Below are 19753 nucleotides of genomic sequence, written 5' to 3' on the forward strand. Positions count from 1 at the left end.
CTCTTTGACTTACAGATGTTTTTCTCTTCTGTTCTAATGTTTTTACTTAGTGCGGAGACAAATTTCCTGTCTTTAAGAACTGACCAGAGACACCTAATGCCCTTCATTTGTGGAGATCCAACTGTTGGGAAGAAATGGTAACACACACACACACACACACACACACACACACACACACACACGTATATATATGTAAATATAATCAGATACCATTTTCCAAAAGATTCACTAATATTGACAATTCCATTTGTGGCTTCAGCGTGAATCTCAAGGAGGGAAAGTCTCTTATTATAAACTCTAAAGGTGAACACACAAGCTCTCTTGTCTATGAGTTCAGTGCTGTTTTTTACAGCTTGTTTTTTTTCCTTCCTTGAACTCAGTGTATTATTTATAACACATTTATGAGCTGTGGTCTCCTGGTCTGCAGGAATAGTCATAATGTACTTGGAATCATAGGAATATGATTTTTATTTTTATAAAGGCTGATGAGTATTGTAGAATGCCTGCTGGATCTTTTGCTATCAAATTCATGCAGCTTAGAAGAAATGGGCTTACCTGTGTTAGGAAATGCACTCCATCCACTGGCAGGTGAAATCCAATCCCCAAAGTTTTGATGATCACCAGGATATTGAGCAAATTTTCCCTGAATGAAATGATCAGAATTTTAAAGTCAAACACTTCAGTTGCTTTTCTACATGTTTGTTAATTATATTAACATACACAACAGAATCCTTTTAGAATTTGACCATTTGCGTATAGGACTAAACTCCTATTTTATTTATTCGTCATATATTAAGACTTTCTGTAGATGGAATTTTGTATGCTAATGCACATTATTCAATAATAATAATAACAAATCATAATAATAACATGCTTAAAATATATTAATCACTTTGTTTCATCTGACGAATCACTTATCTAGCAATGAGAATGGATGAGACAATGTTCTTGGTACTTTCAATATATATGTATATTTGTTCTGAGATAAGGTCTTACTTTGTAATCCCTGCTGGATTTGAACTCACTACCCTCTTACATTAACCTCCTAAATCTTTGAATTACAGGTATATGCTACCATCCTTGACTGATAAATAGGTTTTGATCTGGAGTAATTTTAAATTAGGATGCTAAGGATCCCTGATTGAATATAAAATTATCTTGAAATATAAAATTTGCCTTTAAATTTCTAATTTTAAATTCCATATCTGCCCTCTAAATAAGCCCTGGATGAAATTGTGTTAAATGCACAGTACTTTCAAAGAAGAGATAAAGACATGGATGACAGTGTTTATAGGCTTACCTCTTTAAAACCTTATGAATAATTTGCAGGTGATTGGAATTAAGCCACTGAACACCACCAACAACCAACACTGTCTGGTCAGTATTCTCTAGCGGATGTGATCTGAAACCCAGAAAGAAAAACAGCACATGTTGCTTAGAACAGATGGTAAACATTTTAACTGGATTGCCTCACATTTCAATGAACCATGTTTGGCTTCCTGATCACAAGACTTCCTTGTCATTTGCAGCTCATTTTCAGCCACATTAGTGGGTATCTAAGCTTTTCAGCACATTTGATATACAGTGTGCAATTATAACTGCACACTGGTGGCATCTTGCCATTCATAGTAGTTCCATTGTACCTTTGCAGGAGATGTTCAAGTGCTTTCTCAAATGTGGGTCTCAGTGAAGGGCTTATCCAGAACTGGGGATAGTAGGAGTAACTGATCCAAGTCTTCCCCCCATTGACACTGGGGTAGAGTTTAGTACCATGCACCTTCTGCCACTCTTGCAGTGTTTCGTTCAGTCTTTCAATAAGGTAGTACATCATCCCTCTGTTGGTGGAATCTCCGATGAAAAGAATCTGGACAGAAAAGATTTGCTGTCAAGTCAGGTGTGTCTACACAGTATATAATATAATGTGCATAAAATTACACATCTAGCTGAAGGACAGCCCTTCAACCTTTAGAAACATCCTTCATCTTCCCCATCATAATCTCCCCCAAACTTGTTCATTTATTCCTTTCAAATTGTTGTTAGTAATGATCATCTCCTGATCTGCTAATTGGTGTGTGAAACTTTCATTTCATTTTACTTTCAATCTTTCTCTCTCCCTGTATCTATCACTTTAATTATATTCACCTAATCAGGTAACAAGTCTTACTGATAAAAAGATCCATGGAATGTTGCAGAACTCTAGGGATACTTAGGATTTTCAGTCTTCGTTTGACAGATCTGCAAGCTGAGAACCCACAGAAGTGGCTCCATAGAAGTCATGCCATATTCAAAAAACAAAGAGAGAAAGTCACATGGGACTGGGACCTTTCTGAGCAGCATTTACACCCACTTTGCATATCCCAGTGGCAAAGTTTTCCAGTGAGGTCTGTCACACTGCCAGCACAGGCCAGCTTCAGGCTTGCTCCACCTCAAAGCTGTACTATTGTAAACATACCCCTCACATCTTTTTGCACCCCAATTCATTCACCATTACCTTCTTTGCATGCTCAAAACTATATTCATTCACCATTCCCTACAGAGTTCATTCTGAACTATTTAGACTTAGCTAACAGTTACTGAGATTTTATTGCTTACGAGTTTCTGTTCTATGGAGATTGCCACAGATGGGAAATTTGAGACTTGGGAAGACTAGGGTCATAAATCTAGTAAATGGTGAACTCAAGACTCAAACCAGGTTCTCTGACTTCAAGTGCAGGTCAGTGGCCCACTTTCGCATTGCATTTCCTCATATTGGGACAGACTTAGGCTTTCTCATGGAACATGATTTGTATTCAACAACATCTGTTTTTCCCTTGTGTTAATCCACCTGCCTTGCGAGTTTCTCCCTGTACAATCCCACCTGTCAACCATCAGAAACGACATCAATGACGCTCCTACCAAAGGTCTCCCCTAGTGCCCCAGCTAGAGTGACTCACTCTGTATTCTATGATTCCCTTAAATTTTAGTTTCATTATAGATTTTATCAAAGGCTACATGACGTTATGGCTACTTGCAGTCTGTGTCGTTCCCCTGCATCTTATTAAGAGGTATTTGAAAGATACATTTCAAAGTCTGCTTTCCCTCATAGTGCCATGCAGGCACGTGATAACTACTTAGTGAATTGAAAGCAATCGGTACTTTCACTGTAGACAATTTCTTTGAATGCTTTGGCAAAGGTTGAACTCATTCTTCAGTTTTTTTCTTTGAGGTTTGGTTTTTTTTCCTCAGTGATGCACATATTTCATCTGCTAAAATCATAGCAGCATGAACTGCCATCACTTCTCATTTTCCCACCCTCGGATAATTTAGGAAAAATCTGAAAAGGCTTATAATTCTCACAGTAAGCTGAAAAACCTCCATGAGGGAGCCTAGAAAGCTGCTCCAATTAGCCTTCAGATATGATACTGTTGTAGTAAATATGGCTGCTAAACAGAAAAACATGGCAGACCCCCTCACTGATGGGCGTGGTCAAATTCCATGGGGTGATAAGATTCTAGCACAATAAAATAGTGAAATAAATCAATTTGACTCTCGCTAGGCTTTGCCTATGGTTTTACAGTCTAGATTTTTGATTTTTAAAAATGATTTAATTTTTTAGTGGCAGACTGAACCCTGGTCCTCGCTCACACTAGGCAAGCGTTCTGTCACTGAATTGTCTACAGTCCTTTTGTTATTTTCTATTTTGAGATAGGGTCTAAGTTGCCCAGGTTGGTTTTGAACTTGTTCTGTAGCCTAGACAGGCCTCGAGCTTCTGAATCTCTCGATTCAGTCTCACAAATATCTGGGATTACAGGTTTAAGGCAACAGGTTAAGGAGAATTCTTTCTTTTCAAGAGGACTTTTAAGCCACTGGAAAAACTCAGGAAGTTGCAACTGCTCATACTCCTGTGTTAATTTGTTGGAGCTGTTTACCACAGTCAGAGCGACTTCAACAACAGACACTCATTTGCGTACATTTCTGAAAGCTAGAAATACATATCCAAAGGACTGACAGGGCTGTTTTCTTCTGGAGGACTCTTCAGTTGGTCGATGGTGGTCTTCTCTTTCTTCCCATGGTCTTCCTCTATGCATCTGTGCCCTAATTGACTACAAAGACTCTAGACATATTGGATTTGGAAGACCACCCATCTGACCTCATTTTATCCCATTTTCCTTTCCAATGGCCTTATGTCTGAACTTTCTGGGTAACTAGGGATTAGAAGTTCAGCATGTGAATTTGATGGAGATGATACAGTTCAATCCAGAACACTAAGTTGAAAATAGTTGATAGAGAACTTTTATTGTTATTGTTTTAATATAGGGTCTTTATAAAGTCCAAACTGGCCTCTAATTCATGATCCTCCTGCCTCCCCCTTTCAAATGCCAGCTAAATGTACTGAAGATTTCTCATTGCTTCTTTTTCTTGTCATATTGAGGTTAGTCCTCCCTGGGCAGTGAGCCTTGTACTAGGTATCCCAAACACTGGATCTCTCGAATGTGGACTACAGGGAGATACAGAAGTTTAGACAAGTCAAAGAAATTACTTATTACTGCAAGAACAGTGCCCACACATCTAGATTTTCAGTCTTTCCACACGGTAATATCTAAAGCCCACTAATGCGTATCAGAACCATTTCCAAATTCCTAGGTACTGCCCTTCACTAACTAGATAATATTTTAAGTAAATAGGGTTCGTCTCCTTATGTGCAAAGTAGAGGAAATAACAGCACCAGAAGGCTTAAGTGAGATGTCATGTGCTTGTTATTGGCAGTCCAAGAGTGCAATATGAATGTATGCTGGCATCAAAGTACAAGAAAGATGGGCAGCGCATATTTTTATTTTTTGTTTTTGTTTCCAGTGCACAAGTGCAGGGTGGTTGAAACTCACTAACACACAGAGAAACGCAGCAGACTGTAAGAAGTTTTGAAGGCCCAGCTGGCTGTCTTCATCTGCATCAAGCCAGCTACCACTGTGTGCAGCAAGCCTGAAATGCAGAACACTGGCGGAGCAGAGATGCAATGACCCCTTACTCTGAGCACTCTGAACAGGGTACAGGAAGTCTCCACAGTGGTAGCCAGTAAGAACTTTATGCAGACTGGTAGACGGTGTCTGCTCCATCACTAGCAATATCATTCTTTATACAAGTTCTAGACAGCTGTCAAGACACAGGCCTGGGAAGAATCTCCTGTTGGGTTAATTTACCCAAGTCTTTCCATTTATGAAAGGCAGAAATGATAAAAATCTAACTAAAATATTCAGCCATGATCTTAAGGTCGTTCTGTTGGTGAAAAAGGTTTGCCAGAGGTAAGCTGGTGCTCTTAGTGAGGACGTATACCCAACTTCAAAATGTCAGCTTATTCAGTGCACAGAGCACAATTAAACATTGTCATCTGTTACATGGCTTTTCAGCCACGTGATTCACACTCAATCTTTATGTGCTTTATATGATTCAGTTTTGTTGAATTATAAAGGAAATAAATGATTGATTTTGAAGGACACTTTCAATTTTAAAAGGCTTATATTATCATGACAAACACTTGTGGCTGTCTATTGAGTGGACAAATAGTCTCCCATGAAAACTATCACCTTACACTTGTGTCCTAAGGTAGTGGTTGGCAGAAGTAATCAAAGAGGGAAAAAATGTGATCATTAAATACAAATGCCCAGTAAGCATCTGTAGCAATAATCAACTTTGGCAATAAAATGCTACAGTAACTAGCCCCTGCCCGCTTTATGTATTGCTAAGTACCAGGAAAGTAGGCTTTCTTTCTTTCTTTTTTTTTTTTTTTTGTCTTTATTCTTTTGTTATACTCTTTTGAAAAACTTTTAAAAAATGATTTGTTTTTATTTTATGTGCATTGGTGTTTTGGATGCATGTATATTCTGTATGAGGGTGTCAGATTCCATGGAACTGGAAATACAAACAGTTGTAAGCTGCCATGTGGGTGCTGGGAATTGAACCTGGATCCTCTGGAAGAGCAGTCAGTGCTCTTAACCACTGAGCCATCTCTCCAGCCTTTGTCTTTATTCTTTTGTTATACTTTTAAGTCTGCAGTGATTTGAACATTTCTGATTGGCACAAAAGTATGTCCATGTTGGTCAAATAGATGAATTAAAACTGTTGTTTCAGGTGTGAGACAAGCCTTTAATGACTGAGGCATCTTTCTAGCCTTAAAACTGTGTTGTTTTGTTTACCCAGCCCCATTGCGATTCTGTGGAGCCTTAAGGTTGAGAAGCAGGGATCTCATGAGGTATCCCCCACATCTGTCAATGAGGCACAGGACATCTCAGCTGTCACATGCAGCTGAGATGGATGAGATGGCTAATGAGATTTAGGTCATGATGAAAATCTAGCTCAACAAAACATTTCTCTGTGAATTTTGATATGATCATAATGAACTAATGTTTTCCAATTATGCATTTTAATTATATTGGCTATACATGCACAGCCAAATTGATGTTTGAGGTAAAAATAAATGTAATTTAAGCAAGCTGCTTTCAATCACAAAATTGGGCAAGAAAAAGAAAACAAACAAATGGGTAATGGCAGGTGGATTTATTACTTTTTTCTTGGACAAAATGTCTTATCTCTATTATCATTTCACATGGCCTGTTGCTGGAAGAAGGTATCATGTGTAAGTCACCCTTAACTGGGGATAATGAAGAGACACTTATGTCTTTTTATTTACCTCAATTATTGAGATTGACAAGCAACAATGAATTGTGTAATCTTCACGGAATTCATGTGTTATTAAAGAAGAATTATAATTTAGCCCATACTTCAAAACTTTAAACACTTTAATGTCCAAGATCCTACACAACTTTAAAACAGTATTTAAAAATTTACATGTTTGTATGGGGAGGGGGTTGTTGGTGCATGCCTTTAATCCCAGCACTCGGGAGGCAGAGGCAGGTGGATCTCTATGAGTTCCCGGACAGCCTGGGCTACCAGTGAGTTCCAGGAAAGGTGCAAAGCTAGACAGAGAAACCCTGTCTTGAAAAAAAAATTACATGTTTACCAATGGAATAGGGCTAAAGACCAAGTCATAATTCCATGCACCTAAAGACAGCTGATATTTTGACAAAGAAGACAAAAATATACACCGGAGAAAAAACAGCATCTTGAATGAATGGTGCTGGTCAAAACTGGATGTCACCAAGTAGAAGAATGAAAATAAATCTATAATATCTATCACTCTGCACAAAACTCAAGTCCAAGTGGACCAGGACTTCAATATAAGACCAGATACACTGAACCTAATAGAAGAGAATGCAGGGAATAGGCTTGGACCAACTGGTTCAGGGAAGGAGTTTCTTGACAAGACACCAATAACTCAGACATTAAGAACAATTAATAAACGGGGCCTCATCAAGCTAAAAAGCTTCTGTACAGCAAAGAACATCACCATTGGAGGAAAGTGGAAGTCTACAGAACAGAAAAAAACTTTACCAATCATACATCTGATACAGGATTAGTATCTAGAATATATAAAGAACAATAACAAAACAAAACAAAAACTGAACAGCAAGAAAACAAATAACTCAGTTAAAATTGATATATAGATCAAAACTGAATTTTCACAACTTGAAACACAGATGGCTAAGAAACACTTAAAAATAAAATCTTTCAACAACCTTGCCCATCAGGTGTTGAGATTTCATCATACACCAACCAATCAGAATGGCCAAGGTAGATAAAACAAGTAACACCACATGCTTGTGAGGCTGCAGGGACAGGGGAGCACTTATTTTTCTCTGGTGAGAGCGCAAACTGAAACAGCTACTATGGAAATCCATATGGAGGGAGGTTCCTCACAAAGGTGAAGATCAGTCTACCACAAGATCCTGCTGTACCACCCTTGGGCATAAACCCAAAGGACTCTGCAACTTGCTGCAGAGATATTTATTTATCACATTTATTGCTGCTGTATTCATTAAAGATAGTAATCGGAAACAACATAGATGTCCATCAACTGATGAATGGACAATGGAAATGTGGTATATTAAAGTGAAAATGGAATGTTACTCAGCTGTTGAGAAAAATGAATATGATCTATGTAATCACAGAGGTTAGGTAGCTAGAAAGAGACTGGGGAGAAGGGGAACTTCCAAGGAGGGGAAATGGAATAATGCATAAAGAGATAGTGGGAAAGTAGACTAGAAGGAGTCAGTGGGGAGAGGGATGGGAGGAGAGGGGGTGTGGGGAGGACAACTAATACTAAAGGCCTTTTGAAACATGTAAGTCACCTTTTCTGTTTAACAGCCATGTTTAAGTATTCTCTTTAAATATTGATTTTTCTATTTCATTTTCTTTTTAATATAATTTTATTTATTGAGATTTTAATATAATTATAACCTGCCCCCTTCTCTTTCCTTTTTCCAAACTGCCACAGGCTACCTCCTTTCAATTTCACGGCCTTCATTTCTTTAATTGCTGTTACATATGTATTTTTGTATGTGCATGTGTGTGTACTCCTAAATACATAAATGCAACCTGCTCAGCACATATGATATTACTTGAATATATATGTTTCCAGGGTGAACATTTGGTATTGGATAAGCAATTGGTGTGCTCTGGCTTATTGTTCTAAAGGAAGGAAGCAACCACTAGTCTGACCCATCTAGTACCAATGCCTGTGACCTCTGTTTCTCTCTTTTAACTGTATTCTTTCAAACATTTTCCTACTGGTTTCCTACTGTCAAACGAAATAAGGCTTGTTTAATTCATTTGTTTTTCTTTTTTCAGCTACAGATTTGTTGCACTTCTAAACTGCTTGACAGGGTGAGTAGAGTCCTGACGATCTGTGCTTATCAATGTTCCACTCAGAGTTCATGGAGAGGCAAGGGTTCATTTGGAGAAATGCAGTTATGATTAACATCCTAGTTTTTTCAATTGATTTTACTTTTATTCAACGTAATTATTACTATACATCACAAAAACAAACACACATACAGACACAGATGAAATAACCACTTGGGTAAAATTAGTTTCAAGTCAAGTTTAGTAGGAGTTTCACATTTACCCTCCACCCCCTGTACACGTTTGTACGGAAACCAATTCTTCAGATATTTTGACACTTGTACTCTCTTTCCCCTTGAGAGGTCATTCTATGCTTCTTCTACTCAACATTGCTGAAATGAAAGAAAATGCCCAAGGTGTAGGAAGCCCAGCTCTGCTCATTTGCCATTGAGTGAGTCTCTTGATCAAAGTTGCTGGTGACTTGAGCTGCTTTTCAAATCTCAACTGATTTGTGTCTTGTTCCTTCCCTCCAGGTAAGCTTGTTTCCAAGTACAGTCTTCGTATTCACTGGTGTGAACAGTAGGGGAATGGTAATAGCACACGGTGATTTAATGAAGCTACATGGAGAATCTAAAGGAAGCAGAATGTTTCTTGGGGGTCTAACTGTCCAGTAATTCTCAGGAGTCTAGTCAAATCCTGTTGCCATTATATCTGATTTTTCGGAGAAAGAAGACTCAATGGAATGTGTTCTCCAAACCTGAAGCTTGCCAGAATTAGGAAGTCTGCTTTTCTTACAATAGAGTATGTCCAAACTTCTTTCTCAAGGCAATAGTTAAAATTGTGGATTTTCATTGTTAAAGATCTGAGGTTTTCATATGAGTTAACAGTCTTCAGGTTGGTAAGACTAGTAGAAAAGGGGCAGGCTTTCGTAAGATCTCACTTGCATGTGATGCACAATGCAGGTAGCTGACGTACATGCAAGTATGGGCACCAACCCACTTTAGTCCTCCCCTGCACAGCCCTGCCCCATTGTCAGCATGCTGTTTCCATTAGTTCTCTTAGCAGGAGGGAAACAAGAGACCTGCTGGTTTGAATGACAGGATTCTCACAGTAGATGCTTTCGGGGAAAACGAACATGCCTAATTGTTTTTAGATCTCAATTGAGCTGTTTCAAACTAACATGACAGCTAGATGGCCTCTAATTATAAACACTTTTCTTCCTACCTGCATCCTCTCTGGAAACCTTGCCAGACCATCCCAGTCTGGATCTGGTACCTACCTCTGGCCTTCTACCTGCCACTGTAATGATCATGCTTTATGGCACTGAACACTTCTCTTAATGGTCCTTACACTTGAAATCCAGCTCTTTGAGGGATCATATTGTACTCTGCTAGAGAAGATACTTAGCTCAGCAAAGATTAGACAAATGAATGGACAGTGTGACATCACACAGTCAGAAGTTTGTAAATGATCTGTGGGACTCTGCCCTGTGTGTTGCAAGCTACAAGAATATATTACAGAGATTCAGCTGTGTATAATAAAGCAATACCTAGAGAGGTCAAGGAATTTTCCTAGAGGGAAGCCATTTGTCAGGGAATATTTGGTGTTATTCAGCTTTGACTATATCAGCTTTCTTCTGCTATGAAATTCTTGTGCACTCATATACTACTAGGCCGTAAGTCAAACAGTATAAGCTGCTCAGACCATCCCTTTCCTTCGGGCCTAGTGGCATGCCAGAGCTATTGACTCAAGACAAAAGAGTTTTTTGTATAGCTAGGTACAGCAAAGACAGAAGCAGAATTCCTGGTCTGGTCAGAGAAGAACAAGGCAGAGTTTCTGTAGACGGTAAGGAAGACTGGCTTAGGTCAACGAGTAAGGAACAAGGAAAAGTTTTGCAGACTGTAGAGGAATTTGAATCAGGTCAGGAGAGGCGAAGAGGAAGGAAAGATGGAGGACAAAGGGACAAAGGACACAGGTAAGCATAAGAGCTTAGTTATTACTAGGGCTATGAGAGGACAGAAAAAGAAGAGACAGAGAGGAACTGAGTGTCAGAATGGAATTGAGGCTGTGTAGATAGAAATTTGATACAGAGAAATAAAGTAAACAGACAAAAGAACATGGTGTACATAGATTCTTTTCCCTCACATAACCCCATGCTAGACATAGTGTCTTCCCCAGGACTCTGGGAAGGATTTTCTCAGGGCAGATCCATGGGAAAATTCTGATACCTGTGCTAACATTTTAGGCATAATGGACAGTGCAATATTTCTCAGATGGGCAGCAGAATTAGCAGGTAAGCTTACTGAATAGAACTTACTTTATCAGGTGGATTCAGAGCTTGGCTCAGATTTCCTGAATGCCAGTCTGAGGATCATCCTATCTCATTTCTACCTTGCTATCTTTACACATTTGTGAAGCGATTTTCTGAGTAGCATTGCTAACATAATGTTTTGTATTGCTAATGCCTCCTTGACTATTTGACACATTAGAAAGAGGCAAAAAGCCAGCATTTCCTATATTTAATAAAATAAAATATTATATTACTTATTTTCCTGCTTTGTATGTATGTGGTACAAGTGTGGGTGTGTGTTTGGAGTGTGTGCCCATGTATATGTGTGTAGAAGTCAGAGGTTGATGTCTGATGTCTATTTAATAGTTTATCATCTCTTCAGCACATTATGTCTTCATTCATACATCTTTGTTATGCCCAGAAATTTCCCATCTACATAGCAGGTTTGTATGTATGCATTAGTTTTTATATTGATGGGATTGCTTGATATATATTTATATTGGCTTTGTCTCTCAGTGTTGCATTTTGAAATTTCCTTAAGCAGCCTGTCTCCCTGACACTCATGTCTTCTGTTACAGTCCCCGTACCACTATGGTATGGCCTTTCTCTGACTCTGATTATGTCACTTCTCACTAAAAATTGAGAACACTTAATGTTGTATATAAACTAAATCAGCATTCTGATAAATACATCAAAGTCTGTAGGGTGCCCAGTGGAGGGGCAAGTTTCTGAGTGTGATGATCAGCACAACCTAAGACTAAGTGAGGCACTCTGGTAAGCCCTTCCTGCTAGGTGCCGGCCAGCAGGCCTCTGCTCAAGTCATATCACGTGTCATAAGCTTTGGTTTTCAGGTGTCATAATAATATATCTTTCTCAATAACAGGAAAGAAAATATTCACTTTTCATGATACCTTACAGAGTTGCTAATGACCAGCTTTGTAATCAGTAGAGACAATCAATGCTATGGACTCTTTATGACTTCCAAGAATTTGAATGTCAACATAGTAAAACCCACTGTGATGGTGTCCACAGGTGGTTCCACACACAGGTGGAACACTGTGGAGGTGATTAGTTTAGACCAGGTGATGACGGTAGGGCCCCTATGATGGTGGTGTTGTCTGTGTAAAAAGAGGAGTTAATTTCAGCACCTTTTCTGTCATGGATAGACACACACATGCACACACACACACACACACACACACACACAAAACCAAAAAAAAAAACCAAACAAAAACAAACAAAACAAAACAAAACAAAACAAAAAAACCCATGAGAAACTGGCAGTGACCTGAGACTCCCCAGCTCAGAACTGTGGGAAGTTTGTTGGGGTCACCTAATCTATGTCATTAGACTACAGTGTCTTCAGCTTTCCACAGAGGTGGTCAATCCACTGTGGAGGGTTAGATCATAGTTATCATTTTACTGATGAAGAATATGAGCCCGAGAAACAAAGCCATGTAATTCAGTGATGTATTTGCATCTATGGCTTTTCAGGTACATAGACTGTGACATCTTCTTGGAATTGTGCCCAGTCTTCTGGACTCTGAGGGTAGAATGGAGTTCTGGGTATAGAGCTGTCTGGAGTGACAAGCAGGACTGTCAGTTGTACCGCTTCGGTTCTAAGATGCAGAGGATGCATGGTCCAAGCTGGTGCTTACAGATGCAGTCACAGTGGTTCATGCATTTTACCAGTGAATTCCACCTCTGAAAACTTGAAATTTCTCAGGTGGACAACATTTATAAACATCTACTTCATAGAATTGTGATTAAGAATAATTAAGATTTTCATTTATTCACTTGCTCAATAAATATTGATTGATCAGTGGTACATGGGGATTAAAACCAGGTCCTTGTAAGTTCATACCACTGGGCTCTATCCCCAGTCCTAGTAATATTCATTAAGTGATTATTACATATCACAGGCTGTATGCATCAATGTAGTGAACCAAACACACCCCTAGCCCTAATGCTTAAAGCCTGGCAAGTGACCCGTTCCTTACACACAAAAAAGGCTCAGCTAATACTGCTGACACATTTCTAAACCATTGTTTTCTTGCTCTCTCCTTTAACACTTCACTAATATTGCTTCTTAATTATTGGTATATTCGCAATCTTGAGCATCACTATCCATCTCTCAAAATGAAGAAACACATCTATCTTCCCGCCCTAGACCTCCCTGTTCACATTCTTCTTAAGCTAAGTACTAACAGAAAATTTGGCATACATTCCATGCTATGCTGTTTTAAAAATCAGCTTTTGAAATTGGCCTGCCCATATGTGAGAGTTTACACATGGTACATAAGGATAAGTCCATCTGATAAAAAGCACTTTGAGAATCTGGTTAAGATTACTTACTTGATGTCAACCAAGCATCTCAGTCTATGTGCCAATTTCGCATGTCTGAGAGTTCTGTCGGGCTCTACCTAGACAGAGCATGCCTAGCAAGAAGAAACTGCATGTCCAAGAAATCAGCTTAGGAGCCTCAATAGAGGGAGTATCAGCCTGGTGAGGTCCATGTGAGACCTGCCCAGGAATGTGAAGAAAGGTCAGCAAGGTTAGAGGGTAAACACAGCACCACACACATGGTAAGTTCTAGAAGTCTTGCATGCAGGAGCATTTGGCTTCTTGGATTGGGCTACAGATGTCTGTTCCAACAGTGGTGTCTGTTAAAGCTACAGTGATGAGGCCGCTGCTCTGATTTGTGCTGGAAAAACAGCATGGAATTGGGTCAGCACAGCACATGACTTTAATATCCTCCATCTGCCAGATAAACTAATTTGGAGAAAAATGAACACGTGAGCAAGAATTATTAAAGTTCTTCTGTGATAACATCTACACATGATTCAAAAAGCCAAGTGACATAGAGTTAGTTTTCCTCTAACTGCAAGAGAGCAGAAGCTGGTCTAGCACATGCAATTGTCTGGCTTCAGTCCTGCATACAGCAAGAATCCCAGGCTTCCCCAGCCGAGTGCAGAACCTACCTTCCTTCCTTGTAGGCACTGCTGAAGTTCTGACTTGGTTAGGATGTCATGGTGGCAGTTGTGTGGCTGCCAGGTTATTTCTCTCCAATCACAAGTCCTGTTGTCTGAACAACTAAGGCAAGGCACAATCCACTGGCCTGGAAGACACAGCAAGACTTCATTAGTTTCTGCTTTGTTGGTTTCTGCTGCTTAGTTTCTTCACTTAGTTTCTGCTGGTGAAATTACACTTTGCAAGTATAGAGCTCGATGTCACACAACTACAGAAATTAACATGAGAAGACAACTCTTATCTAATAAACCCAGTAGGGAAATGTATAGCCTCCTGCCAATCAAGCAGAAGAGCAATGTGAAGTCAGAAGTGAGTTCTGTCCCATGAAACTATGTAAGTACCAAGGAAGCTGGTGATTGTATGCCTCTCAACCATTAACTTGCTTTTGAACTTGAATAGGACTAAAGATGGTTGGGAGACCCCAGGTTGTCAGTGGGCCGCAAACATTCATCAACCTGACACATGACCAGGTTGCCAGTACAATAAGAGACATGTTCCCCATGCTCAAGAAATTTTAAATAGGAGAGAGATACATCAGTATTTTGATAATTTGTAATTTTCAAGACTGGTTATTCTCCCTTCACTTGATTGATGGCACTTTAGGAGCAGTTATTTTCATTTTTATAGCTATGTCCTTTTGGTTTCCTCATAATTTAGAAGAGGTGAGCCGTGTGTAAAGATTTGGTGTGAGGATGCAGTGAGATAATGTATTTAAATTCAAGTGTCGTGGTAATCTACCTGTTGTTACTGGCAGAGTTTTACTGATTTTGGATTAATAAAAATAATTAAAGCTATTTATTTGTTTTGTGGGGGTGCACTGCAGGTGGGGATCGCCAGCAACTTTTCAGAGCCGGTTCTCTCCTCCCACCATGTTGAGGCATCAGGGTCCCATTTGATATTTCCACTGCTGCATGGCTTTCTCCAGGATAGCTCGCTAGCCTGGAAGCTTCTGGAGGATTCCCCTGTCTCCACCCGTCATCTTTCCATAGGAATTCCAAGGTGACAGCCATGCTGCACCGGGCTTTTTGCATGGGTTCCAGGGACTGAACTCTGATTGTTAGGTTCATGCACCTAGTACATGTACCTGCCAAGCTATCTATCTCTCTAGCCTCAAGACAAATTTCAAATAAAACTTTCTACCTTTTCTGAGTCTGATTTGTGCTGCCGTTTGCAAAGTCTCCAGTGTGATATGAATTGCAGTGGAAAGATTTTTAACCTTCAGGATGTGAATATAGCACCTATTACATTCATGACCTCAGGGGTGTCAGAACTGTGCATGCGAGTGTTGGTGTGTGTTGAAACGGTTGTAAATAATAAACTATAAAGTGAAATATAGTGCATGGCCTTTACAGATCTGTCACAGAAAGGGGAAAAAGCATTAGCATGTTAAGAGAAAGAAGCTGGGGAAGGGGAAAAATAAAAGGGAAAGGACAGGAGGAAATTACGAATCGCAAGAAAAGAGAGAAGTAGATGTAAGAGTAACTTTAGCAGGTAGAGTGCCAACTGAAGCAGGAACACAGCACTAAAGTTCCTCGGAAGGCAGGCACACACGTCCTTCTCGACACACATTTTTTCTTTTCTCTGGTTTTTATCAGAAAATGGCCTCGTCCAACATCTGCACACGAACACTTTCAGCTTCAGGAATGGTTGCCATCACTACATTCCTCCTTGGGTAGACCACTCTTCCAGTGTACTGTGGTAACTCCAGGCATCAAGGATTGACTAAAATGTCACAGACATATGAAAACAGCTAGTACTTTTACATGCCAGCTGTGTTTAAGGGGTTTAACATACTAACATATTTAGCCCTCAGAACTATCTTGCCACCTCTCCAGCTGGAATTCAGGAAGGCGAGTGAGTACCCTGTTGATTTCCAAGAAGGGAGTGGAACAAGGATTTCAGCTGAACAAGTGGGGCCCACACTTTTAATTATAATCCTAAATCTAGGAAAAAGGCTTTGATATTCAGATTCAAGGGTTACAAGGTACACATTCCAGATCATAGCAGTATCCTGATAGGTAATGCAAAATTGAGTAGAAATGTCTGTGATGGTGAAATAACTCAGGCTATGGTGACACACAGATCCCCAGGCTCTGCCTCCTCCAGTCAGCTCAATGTTGATTGCAAATCTGACCCAGAAAGCTTTTTAGAATCCTTGTGCCTAGGGTGCACACTGGTGCAAAATTAAGTAAGAGATTTAACTATATATATAAATGCTTTCAGATGGTTCTGTAGCAAAGCCAAGGTTGCAGCTCACTGCTTCAATTGGACAAATGACTTAATACTTTCATGATTAAATTTACTACTTTATAAGGAAAATATGTAGGCACCTGCCATGGTGCCTGGTGCTTAGCTGCCCATAAATAGATTTTAGTCCTGTGTCCTAACCACAAGTATGCCATGGTGGTTCATAATAAAGTGAAAACAGAGGGTTTTCTGGAAATTTCATAGGATGGAAACAGGACTTTCCTGAGAGATGAGTTTCAGAAGTATTGAAAGCATGACATTTTGTGAACAGCGAAGGGATGAGCCTGGTAGGAATGAGACAGGCTGATTGGCCTCTGCACAGACTGCACACACAAAGTCTACCACATAAGGCTGTTTCCACAGTGTGCAGGTGGAGACAGAGAGAATAGAACTGTTGCTCAAAGACAGAAGATGTAGGGGACATAGAGGGGCTTAAATGGCAAAGGGAAGAGATTTGCCTCCAGGGGATGTGCAGATTTGCCTGGGATGGAGTTAGGAGGGAATTCAGAGCTGCTCCTTGTCACAGGCATCAAGAAGTAAGTGAATGACGTGAGTTCAATACCAGAGCTGGACTATACCCAAGAATCTCCAATTTGTTCATTCTGATATCATGTTATAGGCCACTTTTTAGTCCAAAATTGTCAGTTGAAAATGACCCAGTAGTTACTTTGAGAGAACCCCCATTATCTGATTATCTTATTTTTTTCTTTGTTTTTAAAAAAGTTGAATTGAGGAGTTGGAGAGATGGCCCAGTGGTCAGTGGCTGTTCTTGAAGAGAACCTGGGCTGGGTTCAGTTCCCAGCACCTACGTGGGGCTTAGAACCATCTGTAACTCCAGTTCCCAGTCTCCCAGATACCATGTATACACTTGGTGCACATGTAGGCAAAATACTCATTCACATAAAATAAAATAATTAAAATTTTTTTCAAGTTGTATTTACTCAGTGAGTGTATGTGTTGGTAAAGACTGTGGTTAACAGTTTTCTGATTGAGTAACGGTATGTTAGGGAAGTGTTTTATTTATTAGTTTATTTATTTGTAATCAGATCCCTGCAATCCAAAGAGCATCATGCATCCAGAACACTCTCAGTTCCCCAACCTTGCTGATGGCTAACTTTTCACAAACTGAGGCCCTCCATGGCTACTTCCATTATGAAGGAAGTGGGGAGCTGCAGGAACTACTCAAATATGGATGCAATTCATTTTGGGGCATTAAGTCTTCCATACATAAAAAGAAAGCCTTGATTGGTATCTGCAAACTTAGCACCCATGTCACATACTACCACACGTTTATGCAGCCAGGGCTTCTTCTATTTTTTTTTTTTTAATCAGTTAGCAACGCCTTTATTTACAGTGAGTTGAAGTAGCCATCTGTACAACATCTGTGACACTGGGATTCTTGACATCTTAAATGACACCAGCTCTTCACTAAAACTGTCAAAATAGGGAGGATATAAGCCCTATGTTATATATTTAAACACTGAATGAACCCAAGCTGTAAGTTTTGAAATAAAATATGATATATATTTTAAGTAAGGACATCCTGAGGAATGAAGCTGTCTTTCAGAAAAGTTATTTTCTGTATAGCTTGAGCTCTATGCTGATTGCAGATGAGATTTCAGCCACTGGAGTGAATCATATTGGATGGTATCGTGGAGAAAACATGTTTTTGTCTTTTAGGACCATGGTGGATATAAGACCATGTAAATACTAATACTAATTTTGGTGTATAATCTCATAAAATAAAGGGTTTTTAGTGAATAAAAATGCCTACATTATAAATATAAGAAATACTAGAGTTTTGTCACACTTTATTACTAAAGATAAGTTATAGAGAAATCTTTTCATTGTTTTTATGTTATGATTTGAGGAGGTTTGCTTTTTATTATTTAATGATCGCTGTATACATACTTCCTTTCTCCAAATTAGAAGTATTACTTTACTTTATTAAGCAATTATTACCTTATTTCCAATTATTATCTTATTTTTAGGAATAAAAAAGAAATGCAGTGATTCAAAAATATCTAAGCTAGTGTAATTGAAAAAAGACAGTTTGGCATTATTATATTACAGGTAAAAAGATTGGATCCTGTTTTGCTAAATAGTTGTATCACATTATTAAAATAACTTTTTGGGCCAGTGAATGTTTAGCTAACAGACAACTTCTAAGTAGATTTCATTCCAGCATCATCTACCATGACAACATCTCTCTTCATACCAAGGGAAGATCTGTTATGAAGAATGGAATCATCTCTGAGAACACACAGTACATTCTAGAAAAATATTGTCTGGGCTTAGTCAGTATCTTAAAGTCTGTGGGCCTTTAAGTTCTCTCTCTCTCTCTCTCTCTCTCTCTCTCTCTCTCTCTCTCTCTCTCTCTCTCTCTCTCTCTGTGTGTGTCTGTCTGTCTCCTCTCTCTGTCTCTGTCTTTCTCTGTCTCTGTTTCTCTCTCTCTGTGCCTATCTTCCTAATTGTGTCATAGATTTCTGTGGAAGAAGAAAAGGATTAAATGTTGGTTTAGTTCAGTAAAGCATTTTTTTCACTCTCTATTAGATATTGGAAGACAAGTTTGGACAATTTATGCTTTTGGGAAATCTAATCTAAGGAAGCCATCATTAAAAACACACTGCTCCTGTGCCCTTGACGTCTTAGCGTATGCACACTAAGATATGCAGAGACTCCTGTGTTTATATACTGTGTCGTTCATAAAACATGAAAATAAAAATGATTAGATACAAAGCAGATGCACGTATATTTTCATCTTTATGAGCTTCATTGCCAGGATGGCTCTGTGCTTTTTCCTCCTCTTCCTGGTGTAAATCACACCATTCTGGAGACCACAGGTCTCAGACACACTTGAAAGAGAAGGAAAAAAACCCGATAGTAAAACCATGCCTGAATTGCTCTGATAACACAGAGAGGCTACACTGGGAATATGGTGGAGAGAGACTTGCTAGAGAGAAGGCTACAGCATCAGATGGTAGGAAATGATAGGAAGAGTGTGTGGAGAGAGCATGTGGAGAGAGCAGAACAGATTGGAGAAGAGTTGGAAATCCCAAAGCAAGGTTATCAGCACAAAGTGAGACAAGGAGTTGAGAGGTGGGGAAGAGATGGGAAGGGACTCTAGGGGGAAAGTCTGGCAATTTCAGGCTAGAAAGCATGGCAGTCAGTGTGGGGCCTTCCCTAAAGGCGTTTAACAGTGTACCAAGTCAAGTCCACGCAATTAAGCACCAGAAGGCTGCTTCTCTGTGGCATCCTCCCCCACCGGGAAGTTCAGACAGAGATGTTCCAGAGCCCAGCTGACGTGACTGCGTACTTCACAGGCTGGAACACACTGCTGTCCCCTGAGCAGCTGGTGAGTGGAAGAGCTTTTGACTCGGTTGTCAGACAACTGAGTAGAATTGAGTTGTTTTACGATGGTCATAAATTGTCAACTGATTAAAACAACACTGAACTGGACACATAGGTGTC

At 39.5% G+C, this 19753-nt stretch overlaps 1 protein-coding gene across 1 annotated transcript in view; it reads right to left on the bottom strand.

The window, feature by feature from the left end:
- The window catches only part of Cped1 (cadherin like and PC-esterase domain containing 1), a 271465-nt gene that overhangs the window by 21671 nt on the left and 230041 nt on the right, over window positions 1-19753 (bottom strand). Inside the window, exons 17-20 of the mRNA XM_036181508.1 lie at window positions 13987-14123; window positions 1644-1864; window positions 1301-1402; window positions 556-643 (exon numbers count right to left, since the gene is read on the bottom strand). Coding sequence (XP_036037401.1) covers window positions 556-643; window positions 1301-1402; window positions 1644-1864; window positions 13987-14123 — 548 coding nt within the window. The remainder of the gene's footprint in view (window positions 1-555; window positions 644-1300; window positions 1403-1643; window positions 1865-13986; window positions 14124-19753) is intronic.

The sequence above is a fragment of the Onychomys torridus genome, chromosome 3 (genome assembly GCF_903995425.1).
Source record: "Onychomys torridus chromosome 3, mOncTor1.1, whole genome shotgun sequence".
In the NCBI taxonomy this organism is placed as follows: domain Eukaryota; kingdom Metazoa; phylum Chordata; class Mammalia; order Rodentia; family Cricetidae; genus Onychomys; species Onychomys torridus.